This window comes from Chiloscyllium plagiosum, unplaced genomic scaffold (genome assembly GCF_037043375.1).
Source record: "Chiloscyllium plagiosum isolate Xiang-an unplaced genomic scaffold, Cpla_swu_hap1 HiC_scaffold_33, whole genome shotgun sequence".
NCBI classification, from domain to species: domain Eukaryota; kingdom Metazoa; phylum Chordata; class Chondrichthyes; order Orectolobiformes; family Hemiscylliidae; genus Chiloscyllium; species Chiloscyllium plagiosum.
The window spans coordinates 11,909,985-11,934,132 of record NW_028270171.1 but is presented as its reverse complement, the minus strand read 5'-3'; the positions used below and the strand labels follow the sequence as shown (position 1 = coordinate 11,934,132).

Here is a 24,148-nt window from a genome sequence, read left to right as displayed (position 1 = left end):
CCCAAACTGACAGCCTGAACTTTGTCCAGGCAGTTTCCATGGCCAGGCTGGTAGACTACAGATAGGGGTTGAGAGTGGTCAGGTTTGTCTGGGGAGTGGGTGGGGACCTGGGTGTCTGTTAGGAATAGGTAGGATCTTTCCCCTCCCACCCCATGCCAGCAAAAAGGCCACCTGCCTTGGACACCTCTCAGTAGTAGTAGGAGACAGTGCATTAGTGACCATTAATTGGACACTCACTAGGTTCCAAAGGTGATCAAGCCACCTGATGTCTCCCCTACCGTGGACAAAAGATTATAGATACACTGTGCTGTCACCACAGCATCACATTTTACACTCTTTGCTGCATGCCAAATGTCTTAAATGGGTAGGTTGAGGGAGACCTGGGGCAGGCATGGAGCTCCATAGTGTCAAGTTATGAAGTGAAGATGATTCAGTGCACTTTGACTTATGGTTTCTGCAATAAGGTACTGCATATGGTGATTTATTTCAAATTTGAAGAAACAAAACTAGAACTAGCTCCAGATGTGTCCTTGACATGTATAATGTTGCTCTTATGTTTAACTATTACCAGTCCACCAATTAAACTTCAGCTAGACCATGGTATATAATGCTAGGCAGGAGAAAGTGAGGACTGCAGATGCTGGAGATCAGAGCCGAAAATGTGTTGCTGGAAAAGCGCAGCAGATCAGAGAGCATCCAAGGAACAGGAGAATCGACGTTTCGGGCATGAGCCCTTCTTCAGAAGGGCTCATGCCCGAAACGTCGATTCTCCTGCTCCTTGGATGCTGCCTGACCTGTTGCGCTTTTCCAGCAACACATTTTCGGATATAATGCTGGGCACTATAGTTTAGCAAGAAATCAAGGCCTTGGGGTGCAATGGAGATTCACTGTAATGGTACTTCAGTGATGTGGAGGCATGAGAGAAGCTGGGATTATTATCTATAAAGCAGGGAAGTTTAGGGTGTTGAAGATTATATTCATGATTTGGAGACACTGATGTTGGACTGGGGTGTACGAAGTTAAAAATCACACAACACCAGGTTATAGTCCAACAGGTTTATTTGGAAGCACTAGCTTTCGGAGTACTACTCCTTCATCAGGTGGTTGTGGAGAATATTCTCCACAACCACCTGATGAAGAAACAGCACTCCAAAAGCTGGTGCTTCCAACTAAACCTGTTGGACTATAACCCTGATGTTGTGTGATTTTTAACTTTGAAGATTATAAATAGCTTTGGTAAGAATGTACAGGGAGAAGCTGTTTCTTCGAGCAGGATGGTGGGTAAGCAGAGGATCCCCATTGAAAGTGATTAACAAAAGAACCAGAGGGAGGGATACAGACATGATATGCTGCTCTGATCTGAGTGCACTGCCTGAAAGGGTGATAAAAGCAGATTCAATTGTAACATTCGAAAAGGAACTGCGTAAGGGGAAAAGAATTGCAGGCGTAAAGCAGAGGGAGTGTAACTGACTGAATAACTCTTCCAAAGATCTGCATCACTTTGCTATCGACCATTCAAACTAGCATCTTGTCCATTGAGCGACACTATGCTTTGAGTTACAGCAGAACAGTGCCAGAAAAGAGGCAGAAATAGAAGCAAGTCCTGCCCTTCAGGTTTCAGTGATTCATGGGGCATCCTGTCCCATGTGACCAAAGTTCTGCAGATCAAGAACTGGTCTATCCATCCACAACCTCAATGACCTTTAAAGACCTGGTGCAGTACATGGGCTTAATGGCTGCATGATTCCATTCCATTACAAAGTTTCCACATGAAGACCATAAATTCAGTATACATCAGGAGAAAGTACCTCGATCAAAGGTTCAAATACTGACTGATATCTTTGACTTGTGAGCCAGTCAAAATTTGTAAAACCTTTCTTATAAAATCAAGTTGTTCTTGAAAAATGCTTTGGTTCTGGTTTTACCAAAGCTCTAGTAAAGTTTATGGAATTCAACGTCGACAAATTTCTACATTTAATGAGGTTTGCAGAGGGGAATATTCCAAAATATCAGCCTGCCCATCAATATTGATACGGTTACTTACTTTGGGCGTATGTGTGCTTATATCATTGAAAATGGTCAGCTGAGAGAGTAGTTAATAAAATGTATAATATCCTGGGCTTTCTTCAGTGTGCTGTGGACTACAAGCACATGGAGGCTATGTTAAACCTGTGTGAGAGACTGATTCAGCCTCAAGTCCAGTTCTGGCCACCACATTTTCAGAAAGACATGAAGGCATTGGAGAGGGTGCAGGAAAGATTCATGAGAATGGATCCAGGCACGAGGACCACCCATTATGTAGAAGGATTAGAGCAATTTTCCTTGGAGAATTTGAGAAGAGATTTGATTGAGATCTTCAAAATCCTGTCTGGACACAGTACGTTGAGAGAAACTGTTCCCAGCGGTGGTAGGCTGGGATGTGGGGGGGTGGGGGGTGGGGAGGGTGGAGTTGGTGATGCAGATTTAAGATAATTGGTGGAAGAAGTGATGGTGATGTGAGGGCTCACATAGCAAGTGGTTAGGATCTGGAATGGGCTGTCTGATAGTGTGGTGGAGACAGATTCAATCGAGATATTCAAGAGGGAATTGGATTGTTATCTGACAAAGAAGAATGTGCAGGCCTACAGGGAGGAGGCAGGAGACTGGCGCTTAGTTCATCGGTCTTTTGGAGAGCCAGCACACAGAGACGTTAGACTGAATGGCTTCTTTCTGTGCTGTTACCATTCTGTGATGAATTAATATGATTAGCAATACCGTGCTGGAACATCAAGTTTATGAATGACTAATGACATTGGCCCAATCATACAAACCCTTCAATTCCCTCTGTCTTATGATGTGGGGGCATTAGTTATTAAGGACTTCAATGAATTTTCACCAATGCTAATGAAAGCAACAAACTCAACCATAGTCCTTCCTTCAACGATATCTATCTTTCCCAGTATATTTTTCAGCTTGGCATAATATGGGAATCCTCTATATTTACATAACTACAACTCTGACAGCTTTACATTGAAGATTCAAGATTGTCCATATGCATAGCAACAGGCTGTAATCAAATACCCCTTCTATTAAAAAAAAGCAAAAATATCAGAATTGTTAGCACAATTTTACAGGCTGTCAGTCATCACTTATATACCCACTGAGCCCTACTTAATTCAACAGGGTGGATTTATGTTACACTGGCACCTCTGAGACATCATAAGCAGAATCTGGCTTCATGTCAAATGTGATGGACTCTTTTTCCTGTTCCTTGTCCCTGTTCCCCTCTTTACTGCAGCCTAGGCCAGTACTGGGCCATGTCCTGATCACCTCCAGGAACCTGAACTGGAACCGACACTCCAGGGGAAATAAGTCCTGTGGAAAAAAATAGACATTGACGTGTGTGAGGGTATTACATTCTAACTTGACCCTTTGATTTTGAGAGATAGCCCTGAAGAAAGTCCCATTCCATTGACCCACGAATAGCATCTTTTACTATCTCTCATCTCAAATGCTTGATTTTGAAAATTTCTGTTAGCTTCCCCTGCTTAAACATTCTCCGATCCAGTGAAACCAATCACAGTTTTTGAGCCAGTCTTCTGCCTAGGTTATCGTGAATCCTGGAGATCACAGCGGGTCAGGCAGCATCTTCCCTCAGAAGAGTAACCCACCCAGACCCATTCCCCTACCCTATGTTTGCCCCTGACTAATGCACCTAACACTATGGGCAATTCACCTGGCCTGCACACCTTTGGATTGTGGGAGACACAGACTCGGGGAGAACATGCAAACTCCACACAGTCACACAAGGGCAGGAATTGAACCCAGGTCCCTGGCGCTATGAGGCAGGAGTGCTAACCACTGAGCCACCATGCTGCCCCAAATAGTTACACTGACTGCAGTATGCACCATTTACAAGATGCATTGTAGCAATTTTGCCAAGTCTTTTTTCATAGAATCCCTATAGTGTGGAAACAGGCCATTTGGCCCATCAAGTCCACACCAACCCTCTGCACAGCATCGTGCTCAGACCCACCTCATTGACTCTACATTTCCCATCACTAATCCACCTAACCTTCACGTCCTTGGACACTGCAGGCAATTTAGCATGACCAATCCACCTAACCTGCACATTTTTAGACTGTGGGAGGAAACCTGAGCACCTGGAGGAAGCCCAGGGGGACACAGGGAGAATGTGCAAACTCCACACAGTCACCCGAGGGTGGAATTGAACCCAAATTCCCAAACTTCCAAAACCTCTGGAGTGAAGAAATTTCTCATCATGATCCTAAAACACAGTCCTTTATCTTGAAACTGTGCCCTTTTGATCTAGATTCCACAGCCACAGGATACAGCTCAGACAGAAGCAGAAATTGCTGGAAAAGCTCAGCAGATCTGGCAGCCTCTGAGGAGAGAAATCCGAGTTAACGTTTCAGGTCGAGTGAAGGGTCACTCGACAGATCTGCAGAGGATTTCCAGCAATTTCTGATTTTGTTTCTGATTTACAATTCTTTCAGTTTTTATTTTGGGTACATTTCAGAGCCCTCTATGTCAAGCCCTTTGAGATTCCTGAACGTCTTTATGAGTTTTCCTTTCATCCTTTTAAACTCCAGAGAATATATATCCAATTTCGCTCAGCCTCTCATCAAGTATGAAGCCCCTTTCATGAGACAATGTTGACTAGTTCGAATTATTCTCTGCTTTTCTAAGTGCATTGATAAGATTTTCTTGACCACAGATTTCAGTATTTCCCAATGACTGATGCCAGACTTACTGGCCTGTTACTCCTGTGTTCTTTTTCCCTCTTTTCTTGAATAGAGCTTTTACATTTTATAACTTGCAAACTGGAAGAGCCCACAGACACTTGCCATCTCAGTTAACACATAATACAAACAGCATCTTGGGTGGAAGGGCCAGCAGCACAGAACTGAATGCTGGCACAGCTTTTGACAGCTGAGTCAAAATGTGAGTCAATTCCAAATGTTCTCTGCATGTGAGCTATGGGTCTCACCTGTAGAGGAAGCCCCTGTCGAAGCCAGCGGCTGCGAACTCATGTGAGGCTGCATGTGTTGAGGAGTGTATGTGTCATAGCTCCGCACGCTGACAGCTGGGCTGGCTGGAATCATGCAAGAGTACGAGGAAGTTTGACCCGGAACTGGTTGGACAGGTTGCTGAAAAAGGCAGAACATAGCAAACATTACCTTCTGGAAACAGCCAACGACAGCTTGTCTTAACAGAAGTGCTACACTGTGGAAGGAGGCATGTTGTGGCTGTGTGGGATCTCCAGTCAAACAATTCCCCTCACTCTATTCCCAGGAGCATTTTCCTTTACAGATAATAATCCAACTCGCTCCCGAGTACCTCAATTGAACCTGCCTCCATCACATTCTCAGGCAGCACGTTTCAGATCCTAACAGTCATTGCATGAAAAGGTTTTCTCTTGGTGCAGCTTTTGCCAATTATCTTAAATCTGTGTGCTCTGGCTCTTGACCAGACCACCCATGAGGATGTTTTCCCCCTAAGTCTTCATGATTTTGAACAGTTCCATCAAATAAATCTCTTCTTAACCTTCACTCCATCAAGGAGAATTGTCTTAACTTGCCCAACCCATCCACATAACTGAAGTTCCTCAGCCTGAAACCTTTCCCATGAATGTTTGCTGCATCCTGTCTAACATCTTCACATCTTTTCTAAAGTGCAGTGCCCAGAATTGGACACAATATTCCAGCTGAGGCCAAACCAGCGTTCTAAACACATTTGGCCTAACCATTGTGCTTTATTAACTGCTCCTGTCATTGACTTATGAACATTTAAATCAAGGTACCTCTGCTCCTGCACCCCTTTTAGAATAGTAACTTTATTTTATATTGTCCCTCTGGCGTTCTTCCAAGCAAAAAGAATCACTTCACACCTCTGTGTAATGATCTGACACAGTAAAATGTCCCAAGTCACTACACAGGAATGTTGTGAGACAAAACTTGACACCAAGCCACATAAGGAGATATGAGATATTAAGGACATGGCCAAATTCTTGTTCAAAGTGGTTGGTGTTGAGGAGCATTGAAGAAACAAAGAGGCAAAAAGGTTAAGGGAAGGAACTGCAAAGCTTAAAACTTTGTCAGCTGAGGATGTGGCCATCAAAGGTGGAACAAAGAACAAAGAAAATTTACAGCCCAGGAACAAGCCCTTCGGCCCTCCAAGTCTGAGCCAATCCATATCCACTGTCTAAACCTATCATCCAATTCCTAAGCATCTGTATATCCCTCTGCTCCCCACCTACTCCTGCATCTGTCCAGATGCACCTTAAATGAATCTACTGAGCTTGCCTCTACTACCTCTGTTTGTTATGCATTCCAGGCACTTACCACTCTCTGTGTAAAGTATTTTGCACATGTATCCCCCTTAAACCCTTCACCTCTCACCTTGGACGTGTGACCTCTCGTTATTGAATCCCTCACCCTGGGAAAAAGCTTATCTCTATCTACCTTGTCTATACCCTTCATGGTTTTGCAGACCTCAATCAGGTCCCCCCTCAATCTCCTTGTTTCTGATGAAAACAATCCTAACCTACTCAACCTCTCTTCATAGCTAGCACCTTCCATACCAGGCAACATCCTTGTAAACCTTCTCTGCACCCTCTCCAAAGTGTTCACATTCATTTGGTAATGTGACGACCAGAACTGTACACAGTATTCTAAATGTGGCTGAACCAAAATCTTGTACAATTTTAACATGACCTGCCAGCTCTTATACTCAATACCCCATCCAATGAAGGCAAGCATACCATATGCCTTCTTAACCAGTCTATCCACCTGTGCAGCAACCTTCAGGGTACAATGGACCTGCATTCCCAGATCTCTCTGCTCATTATCTTTTAACAAGGCTCTTGCGTTTACAGTGGAATCATCAGGTTTGGAGGAGCAGAGATGTTTTGGAGCTTGTTGGGTTACCAGTAAGAAGGATCTCACCTTTGGCTAGAGATCAACTCTTACAGATCCAAAATGAACTGTTGCACAGAGTGGTTGAGGTAAATTGCACGCAGTTGTGGAAAGCTAAATACATTCACGAAGATTAAAGGAATGGAAGGGTAGAGTTAGGTGAAGTAGGACGGCTGGAGATTTACATGGAAAACCAACAGCAGCCGTGACCTGAAACTGACAGTCCCAATGGTTCGACTTTCTGTTCCCACCACTACCATTACCACAAACCCCCCAACTCCCACTGCAACTCCATCTCCCAAAATCAAATCCAGAATTTGTGGTTTGCGGAGAATCTATCAGACAGCTGATTTTGTTTTACAATGAGAAAGGAAAGTGCAAGATGAGGCTACTAATACAACATGATAGCAAGGTTAAAAAGTGTAAGAGACCAGACGGGGTGAGCTAGGAAATGCAAGGTAACCAAACTCAAGCTTGAAAAGCCTTTGAGAGAATGATTATAGAAAGAATGAATGAAAGTGAGAAAGAGGGAAAAGAAAAGAACAGGAAATAGTTTGTGAAATGTACTCACTTACATAAGAATGTGACAGGACTAGAGAGAGAGAGAGAGAGGAAAGTTGGATTTTGGTCTCATCTCAAAACAGTGGAACCTCCTTCACGGATGCCCCTGAAAATGGCTAGGTTTGACTCATGTCAGCCACCACCACCCAGGAGTCTGCCAATCATCTAATTTAACACCAGACCGTCATCTGATTTCCCCAGTGAAAGCAAGTAAGTGGTCATTTTCACTTATCTGCATTGTTTCTCCAGGAGAGATGGTATGTTGCTGTTCATTTAGGGAATCTGGGTTCTCCGTACCTGCTGTAGTCTGGGGCTATAGATAATTAAGATAGAGGCTCCAACATTCTGACATATGGCTGACATAGGAAGTCTCCCGTTCTTACCACCTGCCATCGGTGTGAGTCAGGTGGATTTATAAGTTGATACTCAAGCTCCTTGGCCGTGTAATGAACACACCTTCCTTGGCCATCAAGTCTTGAGTGGGACCCAAAACTGAAGCCCTGGTTCAGAGGCAGGAACATTAACCACTGCACCACAAGACAGGAGATGCAAAGATTCCCAAGAAAGAGAAAGAAACATGGTCCTCAACAACATGGTGTCATATCTTGAGGACTAGAAAGGATACAATGTCTTGGTTATTACACAGGACACAGGTACATCCTGATCAATATATACGGCTTTATGTCTTCCAATTATTATAAGGGTCAATGATATCCTCAAAATTTTCCAAACCATTTCAGTCAGCCATAAGTTGCTTTTCAAGTCAGTGGCTAGTACACAGGAAAACATAGGATCCTACTTTATGGAGTCATAGAGTCATGGAGCCATACATCACAGAAACAGACATTTTGGTCCAACTCGTCCATGCCAACAGAGTTTCCCAAACTGAACTCATCCCACCTGCCTGCGTTTGGACTATATCCCTCTAAACCTTTCCTATCCATGTACCTGTCCAAATGTCTTTTAAATGTTGTAACTGTACCTACATCTATCACTTCCTTTGGCAGTTCATTCCACATATGAACCACTGTCTGTGCTCCTCAGATCCCTTTTAAATCTTTTTCCTCTCACCTTAAAAATATGTCCCCTAGTTTTGAACTCCCCTACCCTGGGGAAAAGACCTTTGCTAGTCACCTTATCCAAACCTCTCATGATTTTATAAACCTCAATAAGGTCACCCCTCAACCTTCTGAGCTCTAGTGGAAAAGGTCCAATCGTTTCCATCCTCTCTTTATACCTCAAAACCTCCAGCCCCAGTAACATCTTTGTAAATCCTCTCTGCACCCTCTGCAATTTAATAATATCCTTCCTATAGCAGGGCGGCCAGCTCTGTGCCTAGTACTCCAAAAGCTTTTTGCTTTCTATCTTCTACCTGCTGAAGAAAATAATTATATTCACTATCTCCCAATTTAATTGAGCCATTCCTGAAGTGAGTGTTTTGGAAAATTGGAACTAATGCATCAACTACCTCATGAGCCAATTTGTTAAGACTCTAAGATCAAGTCCATCCGGACCTATGCATGTGTCAGCCAACGAAGCACTTCATAAATGTACTTCATCCCACTTCTCTGATGATTGTGGTTTTCTTATGTTCCTCGTTCTCTTCCACTTCCCAATTTCTCATTCCTTCTGGAATGTTATTTGTATCCTTTGTAGTGAAGACCAATGCAAAATACCTGTTCAACCTGTCTGGCAATTTTTAATTTCCATTATTGATTTTCCATCTTTCATTAGAACATAGAACATAGAAACATAGAACAATACAGCACAGAACAGGCCCTTCGGCCCACAATGTTGTGCCGAACATTTGTCCTAGCTTAAGCACCTATCCATGTATCTATCCAATTGCCGCTTAAAGGTCATCAATGATTCTGACTCTGCCACTCCCACAGGCAGCGCATTCCATGCCCCCACCACTCTCTGGGTAAAGAACCTACCCCTGACATCCCCCCTATACCTTCCACCCTTCACCTTAAATTTATGTCCCCTTGTAACACTCTGTTGTACCCGGGGAAAAAGTCTCTGACTGTCTACTCTATCTATTCCCCTGATCAGCTTATAAACCTCTATCAAGTCAATCAAGTCATTCTGTAGGACTAATCCTTGCTGTGTTAACTCTTTTCCTCTTCAAATATTTACAGAAATTCTTACCATCTGTTTTGTGCTTGGTTAGATCTCTGTCATACTTTCATTCATTTTCCTCTTTATTGATTTTGTGGTCATTCTTTGCTGTCAAACTTAATCACTTTGCAGCTCTCGACCTGTTGCCTTTCAAGTCCATATCTAAGTACTTTCTTTAACGATGAGGAGTGTTTTGGCCCCTACCATTTTTTCAGGCTGGGAGTTCCAGACTTCCATCAACGTCTGGGAGGAAACTACCGCTTAATTTCCCAAGATTCCAGTGTTGTGCTCTTTCTACTGTTTCTAGTTAAATGATACCTCAAAGAAGCTGGAGAGCAAAGGAGAGGGAAGATGAGGGGGGAGAGCCAGTTAATGTGATTCACATTAGGACCAAAGTTGAAAAACAAAGGAAGAAAGTCCTGCTCAGGGAATATCAGAAGTCAGGAACTAAATTCAACAATCAGGTCTCATTATTGTTATCCCAAAACATGTGCTAATTGACAAAAGAATATTTAAATCAAGGAGGTGAATGCTTGGCTGAAAGACTGGTGTGTGAGAACAAAGGGTTCCATTTCATAGGTCAACATAGAACATGGAACAGAGAACATTACAGCACAGTACAGGCCCTTCGACCGTCAATGTTGTGCTGACCAATGAAACCAATCTGAAGCCCATCTAACCTATATTTTTCCATTTTCATCCATATGTTTATCCAATGATCATTTAGATGCCCTTAAAGTTGACGAATCTGCTACTGCTGCAGGCAGGGCGTTCCAGACCTCCCACTACTCCCTGTGTAAAGAAACTACCTCTGACATCTGTCCTATATCTATCATCCCTCAATTTGAAGCTATGTCCCCTCGTGCCAGCCATTACTATCCAAGGAAAAAGGCTCTCCATGTCCACCCTATCTAATCCTCTGATTATATTATATGTCTCTATTTAAAGTCACCTCCCAACCTTTTTCTCTCTAACAAAAACAGTTTCAAGTCCCTCAGCCTTTCCTCATCAGACCTTCCCTCCATACCAGGCAACATTCTAGTACACCTCCTCTGAGCCCTTGTCAAAGCTTCCACATCCTTCTTATAATGTGGTAACCAGAACTGTACAATACTCCAAGTGCAGCCGCACCAGAGTTTTATACAGCTGCAGCATGACCTCATGGCTCCGAAACTCAATCCCTCTACCAATAAAAGCTAACACACTGTATGTCTTCTTAACAACCCTATCAACCTGGGTGGCAACTTTCAGGGATCAACGCATATGGACACCGAGATCTCTCTGCTCATCTACACTACCAAGAATCTTACCACTAGCCCAGTACTCTGTATTCCTGTTGCTCCTTCTAAAGTGAATCACCTCACACTTTTCCACATTAATCTCCATTTGCCACCTCTCAGCCCAGCTCTACAGCTTATCTATGTCCTTCTGTAACCTGCAACATCCTTTGGCACTATCCACAACTCCACTTACCTTAAGTGGTCACCTGCAAATTTATTAACCCATCCTTCTATGCCCTCATCCAGGTCATTTATAAAAATGACAAAGAGCAGTGGCCCCAAAACAGATCCTTGTGGTACACCACTAGTAACTGAGCTCCAGGATGAACATTTCCCATCAACCACCATCTTCTTTCAGCTAGTCATTTTCTGATCCAAATAACGCTCAATCTTATGCTTCCATACTTTCTGCAATAGCCTACTGTGGGAAACCTTATCAAACGCCTTACTAAAATCCATATCCAAAACAAGAGCCCTAGTAATGGAGCAGGAAGAACCTGTATTGCTGTGCAAGGCTGCATCTGAACCAGATGAGAGCAAATATGGGGGACAAATATGGCAAAAATAACAGTAGCCAGAAGATAACAGAAATAATTGATGACAGCAATGGATAAACCAAGGAAAGCAACAAAACAAAGCTGACATGACAAGTCATTAAACTATTAGAATAATAAAAGGGACTATTGAAGACAAATTAAACTACATGTACACAGCATGAAAATAAAATTGAGGAGCTCAAGGCAAGGAGTAATGAATTAGGCACAGAAGGAATAATTGAAAAACCTAAAAGTACAGGACTAACTAAGGTTTATGATAATTATTGCAGGTTTTCATCGGAAAGGATAGACAAGTAGGGGGAGTGTGTCGTTGATCTGCCAAACTATATGTCAATAGAAAAAAACAGCAAACTAACCAAAGACTAAAACAGAAACCAAATGAACTGAATGAAGAGATAAGGGAAACACTGCAAACCATCTAAAGGCGAAAAAGAATTTTAGGGAGAAATAGGTTTGCAATTGTCACAGAACATAGAATAGCCATAGTAAATTTTAACTACCCCAAACTAAACTGGCAAGATGGTTTGACAAAAAGCAACAAGGAATAAAGTTATCATAAATATGTGCAGGATTCCTTTTCTTCTTTATTGTAAGTACTGCAGGTTTTCACTTAGAGTCATTCCATTTAAAGTTGGTTGACTGTAAAATTGTTCTGTTGGCGAGAGCTCATTAAGTGCAGTCAGATTCACTTTAATGTAATTTACCTAAACTTGATTTGCAACATCTTGGCAAGGCCACTCTCGCTCACCATGCCCAGACTTCCAAAGTGTGACATCCTTATCCGTTCAACCATCTGACTTGCAGTATCTCCATGTGTTTGACTTTCCAAGATGTGGCCTTTGTCTGTGTTCGACATTCCCGAGAGTGGAACCAAGGCACCACTGCCTGAGTTCTACATGCAGCAAAGTCACATAAATAGCACGATAAATAATAACAATGTTTGTTTTTGGTAGTATTCTTTAAGGTAGGCTACCAGTAGAACTACCTACACAGCCTAAAGTGGGTCAAATAATAATTTTTATATCTTACTTGAACCACAGCCATAATTAAATATTTAAAATTTCACTCATGGAACCAAATTTCTGATAATGAAGCAATCTCCGTATTGTACTCAGACGCTGGTCGGGATTATACATTATATCGAGAATGGGTCACAAAGGGGCTCCATCGCTTTCACTTGTGAGCCACCATTGCCACCTACTGGCACTGCCTGCAACATGGAGAAATCAGTGGGTCAAACCATTGCCAACCCATTCCCGTCTTTGGTGATCATACCTGCAAAGGGAGGTTATTTGCCATGGCAAAAGCTGGCATGGGTGGAAGCGTACTGTAACTGTTTGCAAGAGAGGTCTCGTTTCTGCCCAGGATTGGTCCTGAAGAGAGAAAATGGAACACAACAATGTCAACGATATCTCACTTCTTAAACTGATCGAGCTCGTTTCAGCCTGGACAGGAATTGTTGTGGCACAAATGGCCTCACCAGTCCTAGACTATGGAGGGAAAGAGTCACCTTGGATTCCTGTGCCATGCTGTGGAAGGTGCACACATTTGTACGTTGGGCATAGACAAAGTATGTGTTGTCTGTGATGCTCCCACACCCCCAAGGTCAAATAGGTTATTGTCCAACACTGCTTATGCTTCCATATTTGGTCATGGTTACCAGGATTAGCAGACAAGCAGGAGGCTGGAAAAACACAGCAAGCAAGGACTGAAGAAGGGTTACACCCAAAACGTTGACTTCACCATCTCCTGATGCTGCCTGATTTGCTGTGCTCTTCCAGTCCCCTGTTTTTCTAGCTTGGATTCCAGCATCTGCAGTTTATTTTTTGTCTCTAACCAGGATTACCTGCAAGCAGTTTAAGACGGTTTTGATAAACTTTTTGCAGTTTATTCCATCTTTGCCTGGAAGTTTAGGGCAACATTTCCTAAAACCATTTATCCATAATATGGTCTATAGCCAATTATGAGATGACGGTGTTATTGTGGCAATTTCATTCCATTAGTCATCTGGAGATGCAGCCGAATGGTCTGTTGGTTAGATTAGATTTCCTACAGTGTGGAAACAGGCCCTACGGCCCAACAAGTCCATACCGACCCGCCGAAGAGTAACCCACCCAGACTCATTTCCTCTGACTAATGCACCTAACACTATGGGCAATTCACCTAACCTCACATTTTTGGACTGTGGGAGGAAACTGGAGCACCCAGAGGAAACCCACACAGACACAGGGAGAATGTGCAAACTCCACACAGACAGTCGCCTGAGGCTGGAATCGAATGCGGGTCCCTGGTGCTGTGAGGCAGCAGTGCTAACCACTGCGCCACTATGCTGCCCATGTGGTTTCAAATTCTACCAGGGCAGCTGTTGGAACTTAAGCTCAATTTATAAAGCTGGGAGCTGGTTTCAGTAATAAAACTATCACTGCTTACTGTAAACAGCCATCTGGTTCACCAGTGATCAAAAAGAAAAGAAATCTACCATCCTTACATGTAACTCCAGACCCATAGCAATGTATCTGGAAAATGAATCAGCTCAAGGTCAATTAAGGCTGGGCAACAAATGATGCCCTTGCAGCAGCGCCCACATGCCATTGAAGGATAATGGGTGGCACAGTGGCTCAGTGGCTAGCATTGCTGCCTCACAACGCCAGAGACCTGGGTTCGATCCCAGCCTTGGGTGACTGTCTATGTGGAGTTTACACATTCTCCCCGTGTCTGCGTGGGTTTCCTCCAGGTGCTCTGGTTTCCTCCCACAGTCCAAAGATATACAGGGCAGGTGAATTGGCCATGCTAAATTGCCTATACTGTTAGGTGCATTAGTCATAGGGAAATGGGTCTGGGTGGGTTACTCTTTGGAGGGTCGGTGTGGACTTGCTGGGCTGAAGGGCCTGTTTCCACACTGTCGATAATCTAATCTAGTCTAATGATAAAAGTGACATTATCATGGTCCTGAAGGGCTGTTCTCTTGTAAGAGAGAGATAGCTGGTGGTGGTTTAACCTGATAGTCTCCACACCTCAGGGGAGAAGTTGAGAAGGAGGGCCTCTTAAGTAAGCTCAGCCTGTGCAGGAACTGAACCAATCCTGATTCATAGAACAAGGCTAGAATATCAGTATCTGAGCTCAAATTCAAGGCCAAGCTATCAGCAGTGAGGTAATGGCACAGAGGGATAAAGGAGGCAGTGGTCCAGAGGAAACAATAACACGAGGGTCAAGAATTCATAGGGATGTGATTGGGACAGGTGAAGACAGAGTACAATTTCATAGTACCCCTTGTGTGCATCTGAACCCAAGCAGAAGATGAGAGCACATTGGAGAGCGAAAGCGAAATCATTTGAATTTACATAGCATCCTCCCCAAGCTCAAAATATCTCAAAGCACTTTTATAGCCAATTAAGTAATTTTGAAGTGTAATCACCGTTCTAATGTAGGAAACATAGTAACCAATGTTGTGAACAGTAAGATCCCATAAATAACAATACCGTAAGGTGCAGATCAGCTGCTTTTAGTGGGTGGGGAAATATTTGGCTAGGCCACTGAGGAGAGCGCACCTCGTTCCTTCTCAACAGAGTACCTTGGGACCTACTACATCCACTTGAGTTGAGAGGGTCTCAGTTTAAGATTTCATTTAAAGATGAGGCAAAAATAGAGGTGTCAAAAGGAGGGGTCAGGCAAAATGTTCAGTGATATATGGGAGCATTCAGTATGGACTAATAGAGTGACCAGTTGTGGGATAATGACCTGAGGTAGCAGGCTGTGGAATTGACTGATATAGAGTAGGCGAGAAGCTGCTGTTGATGGGGACGTGACTCGGACCACTGCACGCCTGCCTCCTCTGATTGCGGAGTTTCTCTTCCCTCCTCCACTTGGCACGTCGATTGGAAAACCATACCTTGAGGTGAGAAAGACAAAATAAAAACAAACATCCTGCAAAGTTAGGTTGGCAAGCCTCAAGGGTTTTAAAGAATAATAATAATGCAAAATGCCACAGCATTCAAATGCAAAAGTCATTTGAGAAATGATATGTTGCGAACAGTAGGAAATTGAATACAATTAATAAGGGAACAGTTATCAGGAACATTGCAGCAAATCAGTCAATACAAAGTCAAGAAAGAATTGCATTTATATTGAGGGCGTCACAAAACACTTTGCGGGGAAGGAAGTATTTTTGAATTGCAGTCACTGCTACTACACAGAGTATGTGGAACGAAATTTGTGCACAGCAAGATTCCACAAACATCAATGAGTTAACGATCAGATCATCTGCCTTGAATAATGCTGGTCCAGCTTTGGACCACGTGTTCTCCTGGTGTAATGGTAATGTCACTGTCTCTGAGCCAGGAGGTCTAGGTTCATACTCCCACATTCTCCACATGAATGCAATATCATCATTGAACAATTTAAGAGAATGTAAAACAATTTTGGGTGAGGAGATCTGCCCTGCTCTTCAGTGAGCAGTGCTATGAAATGTTTTTACATCTGACTGACAGCACAGATTAGATGAACATTTCATCTAAAAGTTGGCATCTCCAACACTGCAGCCCTCCCCGGTTTTTCACAGCTCCATCAGCTTCGATTATACCCTCAAATCTCCAGAGTGGAGCTTGAACCCATAGACACCTGACTTAGAAACAGGTATGCTCCAATAAACCAAGGGTGGCAAACGATTAAGGCAGAATTCAACTGGGGTTGAAGAGCCAGCTCTAGACTGTTGAGCTTCAGCTCTGTTATAGCTGGTGATCTTGTGATAAAGTGTCCCTGGGAAGAAATGTTCAACAGAAAGAACAAAGAACCTCACGTTCCTCCTGATCATAGATGTTGCCAGAGCTCCACTCAAAGGCCATTGGCATTCCAGAGTGCTGCTGCTACACAGACCACTCCGGCATTCCAGCTGTTAGTTCACTGATATAGTAACAGAAGTGTTAAGCTCAACTCCTTACAATAGGACTTCCCATCCTGAGAGCATCAAGACCCAGTATACAATTGCTAGGTGTCCTCTCAGGGTGATATTGAAGGTGGCAAACCAGCAAGAGAACTGTGTTAGCAACAAAAACAAAAGATGCTGGGAAAGCTCAGCAGGTCTGGCAGCATCTGTGAAGAGAAATCAGTTAACGTTTCAGGTCCAGTGACCCTTCCTCAGGACCCGACTCAAAATGTTAACTCTAATTTCTCCAGCATTTTCTGTTTTTGTTTCTGATTTACAGCATCCGTGATTCTTACAGTTGTTAGTTGGCAAGAGAACTGTCTCCCCTCTTTTTAGAAAGGCTTACCAGCTGAAGTGCCAGCCCTGCACTTAACCAGCCTTTCACGGGATCAAAGACCCTGAGGGTTGGAGGAAGGTGGGATGAAGGTCTCACCAGATTTATATTTGCAGATGCATTCTATTTTGTTCAAACTGTGGGCAGTCAGTCCATGTGACATTTTATTAATTCCTACTTTGGAAATAGAACCAGTCTGACTCACGGATGGGATACAGACAGAACTCTAACCTCACACCTTTAATGCATTGTCTGAGCTGAGATGTCACCTTTTTTATATATAAAACGTTAAGTTGTCTCAGGACTGTGACTTGAAAGAGGTTCTGGGATTTACATATCAATCACTTGAAACCTGCATCCCCATTCTAAGAGATTAAAGAGTTAACAGTAATCTAGATTTGTTCAATATTTCGCATCAGTTGTATGACACTTTGATCTTTTACTATAAACTCTGGCTCCTATGATCCTGCCTCACTAGCTACCTGACAAAGGAGCAGCGCTCTGAAAGCTGGTACTTCCAAATAAACCTGTTGGACTATAACCTGTCCATTACCGGCACCTCCACACCATGGCTGCCAAGGTTGCCAGGCAAACACCAGTAGCTACATCGAATGGCACCATCACGGGGGAGGTAGTGGCTGCTGCCAATGATACCCCAGGCCCCAAGGCTGAGGATTGCCTGTGGAACCTAGACCACTGGTGAGTGAGAGCTGGATTGGCAGAATTGCAGGACAGGAGTCACAGAGAGTGTGCAGAAAGGTGTTGGCAGCAAGGGCAGATTCTCAGCAGATGCACCCTTCTCGATGCCAACTCCCTCAGTCAGGCCTGTTAAGATTTTCTCATTGTGTTCCCCACATGGCGAATGCCCTGCCAGTCTCTGAGTTAATGCTAGCAATGGTAGGATGATGCCCTTAAGTGGGCATTCATTGCTCACTCATGATCTTCATTGATGGTGGTCAGGGTGGCTACTCATGAGCTTTGCTGTCACAGACCCCATCACAATGGAGATGGGAAGGTGCGGTGAACTATGTCAGTGAACTAACAGCTGGAATACTCTCCTTCACCAAATTCACCATTGAGGGGACAGGAATTAAATACCTTCCTCATTTAAGCCTGTCAGCCCTGGTAACAGTGGGGACTGTGTACAAGGTGAATTCAGAAGTCAAACCAATAGTAAAGCAACCAAAATGGAAATTGTGTTGTGACATCCTTAGGACTGAAACCTGTTCAGCTAGAGACATTTAGAATTAGAACTGTGCACGCTGTTAATCGTAAACACTCTTATATTTGTCCTTCTCTTCTTCCTCAATTCCCTCAGCTGGTTTACGTACATATGGTAACCTCAAGTGGGCAAAATGTATAATGCAATTTTCAAGATACACAGGCAGATTGGTACTCGGAGGGTTGAAGAAACCCTCTTTCCTTGAGGCTATTTGATTGCCTGTTCTGTAGAGAAGCCCAGACATCTCTTGTAGCTGTGTTCAACCAGTCATCTAAACCCAATCATCACTGTATACTTTGTAAACCTCATTGTGTCGCACTTTACATTGTAGACAGCTTGCATCTTTGCATTATCCACAACATTTCATACTAACATAGATAGATCTTACTTAGTTACCTGTATTCTGGCTTCAGGAAGATCGATTTTTGCTGCTAGTCTTTCTCTGGCAAAGACATCTGGATAGTGTGTGCGTTCAAATTCTTTTGAAGACAAATACAAGAAGTTTAAACTTATAAAATATGCATGGCTGGAATGCTGACACTGTTTGTTATCTTAAGAGAAGTGAATGTGTAAAGTTAAATCAAGCCAGGCAAACTCATTCCTCTACTGCCCAGCTCTCAAATCATACCATCCACATATAGGCCAGGAACCACTGCAAAGACAGATGCAAAGTAGACCATGGCCTATTTACCGAAGTATTACTGATGCTGGGAAATCTGAAATGAAAACAGAAAATGCTGGAAATTCTCAGTAGGTCAGGCAGCATCTGTGGAGAATGAAAACAGAGTTAACTCTTCAGGTCAACGGCTTTTCGTCATATTCCAGAGCTTGGTGTCTCTCTGTATAAAAATAAGTGGTCACCCATTAAAGATGGGGGAGATGAGAATTGAGAGTTTTTGGAATTCTCTGCCTCAAAAGGGATTGCAAGCAGAGTCTTTTGAACCTTTCTAAGGGACATGTCGATGGATTCTTAATAAGCAAGTGTTTGAAAGATTATCAGGGGTAGGTAAGAATGTAGAATCACTACAGTGCAGACAGACATCATTCAAGTCTGCACTGACCCTCCAAAGAGTATCCCACCCTATTCCCATAACCCTGTGTTTACCACAGTTAACCCATCTACATGAACACAACAGGGCAACTTAGCTTGGCCAATCCATCTAACCTGCATATCTTTGGACTGCAGGAGGAAACCAATGCACCCAGAGAAACCCACACAGACATGAAGAGAGCATGTAAACTCCACACAGCCAGTCACCCAAGGTTGGAATTGAACCCAGGTCCCTTGTGACTGTGAGGCAGCAGTGCTAAATACTGAGTGACTGTTTTCCCTCATATCCACCCTTAACCTTCTGCCCCTCACCTTGAACTTGTGTCCCTTCATGACTGACCCTTTAACTAAGGGAAACAGCTGCTCCTTATCTGTCCAAGTCCCATCATAATCTTGCACACCTCCATCAGATTTCCTCTCAGTCTTCTCTGCTCCAACAAAAACAACCGGAACCTGTCCAACCTATCCTCATAACTTAAATGTTCCATAGCAGGTGGCATCCTGGTGAATATAATGTGAAGTGTGAGGTTATGCATTTTGGTAGGTAGATTAGAGACATATTTGGATCTTACTGAATGGCAGGACAGGCTCAAGTGGCCTGCTCCGAATTCTTATGTTCATTTGGTAATCGCTTTCTATGAAGTGGATTGAGGGATAAATATTGTCCAGATACCAAGAACAATTCCCCTGCTCTTCCTCAGAACAGTGGCATAGAATCTTCTACATCCACCACAAAAGCCATCTTGCTTTAGTGTCTCCTCTGGAAAACGGTACCACTGCTGGTGCAGCACAGGCTCAGCACTGTGCTGATACATCAGTTTTCATTGTGTGTTCAGGCCCTGGAGTAGGTCTTGAACCCAGAGGCCTGAGTGCTATCAACTGGAAATCAGGCCATAATGAACATGTACACTGAGGTGACTAACCATCCCAGATTTCCCAGGACCCTAGTTTAGCTTTTGGTCCTGAAACCTAAGACAGATTTTTCTGAGAATACAGTTTGACCTGGATTTCCTGACCTGCAGGCCTTATTCCTGTGCATCCAACAGGCCGGGCAATTGTATGGCTATCCGTGAGGTCAAGTTCCAGGGTGGTAAAAGAGTGTGGTTGTTGCCTGTCTCCTCCACTGCTGTCATGAACAATCCTGACCTTCCCCAAATCTTAAACTCTGGTCAATGATACAAAGGTGTGCAAGTTAGGTGGATTGGCCATGCTAAATTCCCCAATCCTGAATCCTATTTATTCTACACTGTTCCATTTTCATTCACATGTCTATCCAATGACCATTTAAATGCCCTTAAAATTGGCGAGTCTACTACTGTTGCAGGCAATGTGTCCCATGCCCCTACTACTCTCTGAATAAAGAAACTACCTCTGACATCTGTCCTATATCTATCACCCTTCAATTTATAGCTCTGTCCCTTCATGCTAGCCGTCACTATCCAAGGAAAAAGGCTTTGCAGTGTCATCTGCAAACTTACTAATCCAACCCCACACAGTCATCTATGTCATTCACATAAATGAAGACTAATAGGGGACCCAGTACAGATCCCTGAACACTAGCCTCAAGTCAATAAAACAGCCTTCTGGAATCACCCTCTGATCTCATGCAAGTGAGTCAATTTTAAATCCACTTTATCAAATTATCCATGTGCATTTGTCTTCTTGATAAATCTTTTATGTGGGACCTTGTCAAAAAAAAACGATTTTCTCATCAATCTGCTCAGAGATGTTATTACACACCTCTGGAACAGGGAGTACTTGAACCCAGTCCTCCTGGCTCAAAGATAAGGATGCTACCACTGCACCACAAAAGCTCCATCTGTATGGTAGCTCAGTGGTTAGCATGCTGCCTCACAGCACCAGGGAACGGACTTCAAATCCAGCCTCAGGCGACTGTCTGTGTGGAGTTTGTACATTCTCCCTGTGTCTGTCTGGGTTTCGTCTGGGTGCTCTAGTTTCCTCCCACAATCCAAAGATGTGCAGATTAGGGTGAATTGGCCATGCTAAATTGCCCACAGTGTTCAGCGATGTGCAGATTAGGTGCGTTAGTCAGGGGTAAATATAGGATAAGAGAATAGGGGAATTGGTCTGGGTGAGTTACTGTTCGGAGGGTCAGTGTGGACTTGTTGGGCTGGAGGGCCTGTTTCCACACTATGGGGATTCTATGAAACTATACTGTAATTCAGCCCATTGTCTGTTTTTGATCGAAGGCTGTAAAGAGCCGCCGACCATTCTAATTTGGAAATATATACAACTGTTCCTTCGTAGTTGCTGGGGCACAATCCTGGAACTCCCACTCTAACAGCATCAATCCATCTGCACCAAATGGACAGTGATGGCTCAAGAAAGCAGTTCACCATCACCTTCTCCTGGGCAATTAAAGATGGACAATAAAGGCTGGCCTAGCCACTGATGCCCTCATGACACCCAAAAAAGTGTTATGAAGATGTGGGTGTACTATACCTTTAAGAGAGTAAAAGCTAGCAGTGACAGCACCAAGTGTTCTCAATAAGACACAATGTGCTCCAGCTACTGGGATAGCTGGTTGCCTGGAAATGACAAAACAGATTCAAATTAGGCCAATCAATTTAAATTATACCCCGAAAAATACCAAATTCCAATCAAGTTTGATTGAGGATATTGACAATCTGAAAAGACAGTGACACAATCCGATGCTTTGGGGTATAAGACCAGGGAGAATTGAACAGTTGGGAGGAGAGCTGCCACCAGACCAACAGCTGTAGACTGGTAGCAAGAACTCTCTGAGAGGTACCTGTCTAGAGAAAGAGTTTACACAAGAGAAAAACTTCAACACTGACCTGGAGAGCCCGTGTACTGACAAAGATAAAGAGAAGATTCAACCGCTGGCTAGTTTTAAAATTTGAATTTTCCTGTAAATCTTAATCAGAAGTTTAATCCAGCTAGTATTATAGAAGAGAGGATGACAGATAGGTTGGAGGAAGGAGTTGTCAATAGTTGTTAGTTAATTATTCTCTGTAATACTATAAGAAATTAAGCTGTTAATTTTTACTTTAAATAGTTCTTGACCACTCAAATTTTAACAGATCACTGCACGGGATAATTTTTTTTCTGAGTTGCTGGTTTTAAATTAAGCAGGAGGGTTTACCCTGTGTTGTAACTAAAGCAATGGTGATACAAGGAGAAACATTTGTGAGTAGTTGTGGTCTGGAACGTGCTGCTGAGACAGTGGTGAAGCAGGTCCAATCAAGTATTTCAGGATGGTATTGGCTTATTATTGGCAAAGGAGGAATGTGCAGGGTTATGGAATGAAGGTGAGTGAATGATGACCATTGACTTTCTCATTCAGCAAGTTTACACAGATGTGAAGGACCAAAAGATCTCATTTTGCATCAATCTGTGATTCAGAAACTACTTGAGGGAAGTGGGGGTGACAGTAAGGCATATTGGCCTTCCTGCACTCCCAATATATATAAGTTATCTGGTCATTTTCACAGACTAAAGTGCCCAGGGAATGTGATATGGGAGGTGCAACTGGGAGAAAAAGTCAGAGGAGTTAACAGTAGGCACGAGATTTTGAAATAATATCAGATGCAGCAGTTGCGTCTTTAGTAGAGCAAGGAAGATGGGAGAGATGGGGAAGGAGAGCAATTGAAGAACAGAGGAATAGATTAGACAGCCAGAACACAGACAGGTAAAACACAGCAAGGAAAAAGCTAAGGAAAAATAAAAATAAAGCAGGGCTTATGCCCGAAACGTTGATTCTCCTGCTCCTCAGATGCTGCCTGACCTGCTGTGCTTTTCCAGCACCTCACTCTCGACTCTGATCTCCAGCATCTGCAGTCCTCACTTTCTCCCAAGATTTTAAAGAACAGGAAAAGCAAACATCCATCATTATGACAAAAGCAAGCTACTGTGATTGCTGGAAAAGTTAGCAGATCAGGCAGTATCTGGGGAGAGAAACAGAGTTAATGTCTCAGGTTGATGACCTGTTTGTATTCAGCATCATGACTTTGAATGAGTGTTTGTGTGTGAATTTTCTCAGAGTCCTCCATTTGTGCTGTCCTTTCGCTAATATTATGGAAAATGTGAAGAGCATGGGATGTATCCCTCAAGGAGGTTCCGGGGCTTCATTCACACTTGGGTTGGTGGTACCTTTTTCCAAAGCCTCAATCTGATCCTGTGTGAACGACGTGCGGTTCCGTTGGAGCTTCCTCTTAAGTTGCAGGCGGATCTGGGATTCATCGGAATCATCTCCGTTCACATGAACCCCGCTGCCATTTTCACCTCTGACCTCCAGCTGCTGGCAGCCTTCTGCTGGAGTAAAAACAGGGACACGAAGCCAGTTTCATTACCACCACCCAGATCCCACACAAACAACCCTCAGGATCAACAAAACAGCTCACTTGAAGTATATTAGACTTGCGTGCAAGACTGTCAGGAGAGGAGACAGCAAGACCAATAATTGAGCACGGAGGCTAGTAAACCAGTAGGCCCAGGCTTAATGAGGGCGTGGTTTCAAATGGAATTTGAATGCAATTATTAAACCTGGAATATAAAGTTAGAACATAGAAAAGTACAGCACAGGACAGGCCCTAAGGCCCACGATGTTGTGCTAAGATTTAATCCTAATGTAAAATATAGTAACTTAACCTACACACCCCTCAACTCAATGCTATCCTTATGCATGTTCAGCAGTCGCTTAAATGTCCCCAATGACTCTGCTTCCACCACCACAGCTGGCAACGCATTCCATGCATTCATAACTCTCTGTCTCAGTAATGATGACCATCACAACTATCACCAATTATTGCTAAAAGAAAAACCCATCTGGTTCACTAGTGCCCATTAGGGAAAGAAATCCTTACTTGGTCTGGCCCTATGTGTCACTCCTAGTCCACAGCAATGTGGTTGATTCTTAACCACCCTCTGGAGTGGCTCTGGCAGGCCATCCTATTCAAGGGAGATTAGGGGTGGGTGACAAAGATTGACCTTGTCACTTGTGTCCATGTCCCCAGAACGAATAAAAGAAATTCATCTGACACCTGAAATGCAAGACACCATTGTTGCAACTTTAACCTAGCATCAAACAAATTTGCATATTTCTGACATTTTCTGTTAAGCTGCTCCTTTCTCCTCTCTTGAACAATTCAGACATTACTGTGAGCTGAAAAAAAAGTGACCATCAAAAGTGAACTAACACAG

At 43.3% G+C, this 24,148-nt stretch overlaps 1 protein-coding gene across 2 annotated transcripts in view; it reads right to left on the bottom strand.

Annotated features, from left to right (window-relative positions):
- Positions 1–1,167: 1,167 nt before the first annotated feature.
- The window catches only part of LOC122542208 (paired box protein Pax-6-like), a 75,034-nt gene continuing 52,053 nt past the window's right edge, over positions 1,168–24,148 (bottom strand). Inside the window, exons 4-9 of one of the 2 annotated variants that reach the window (XM_043679690.2) lie at positions 23,099–23,260; positions 18,310–18,392; positions 15,175–15,325; positions 12,712–12,809; positions 4,991–5,150; positions 1,168–3,354 (exon numbers count right to left, since the gene is read on the bottom strand). In XM_043679690.2, coding sequence (XP_043535625.1) covers positions 3,269–3,354; positions 4,991–5,150; positions 12,712–12,809; positions 15,175–15,325; positions 18,310–18,392; positions 23,099–23,260 — 740 coding nt within the window. In that variant the 3' untranslated portion in view covers positions 1,168–3,268. The remainder of the gene's footprint in view (positions 3,355–4,990; positions 5,151–12,711; positions 12,810–15,174; positions 15,326–18,309; positions 18,393–23,098; positions 23,261–24,148) is intronic. The other variant, XM_043679693.2, reaches the window with a different exon arrangement.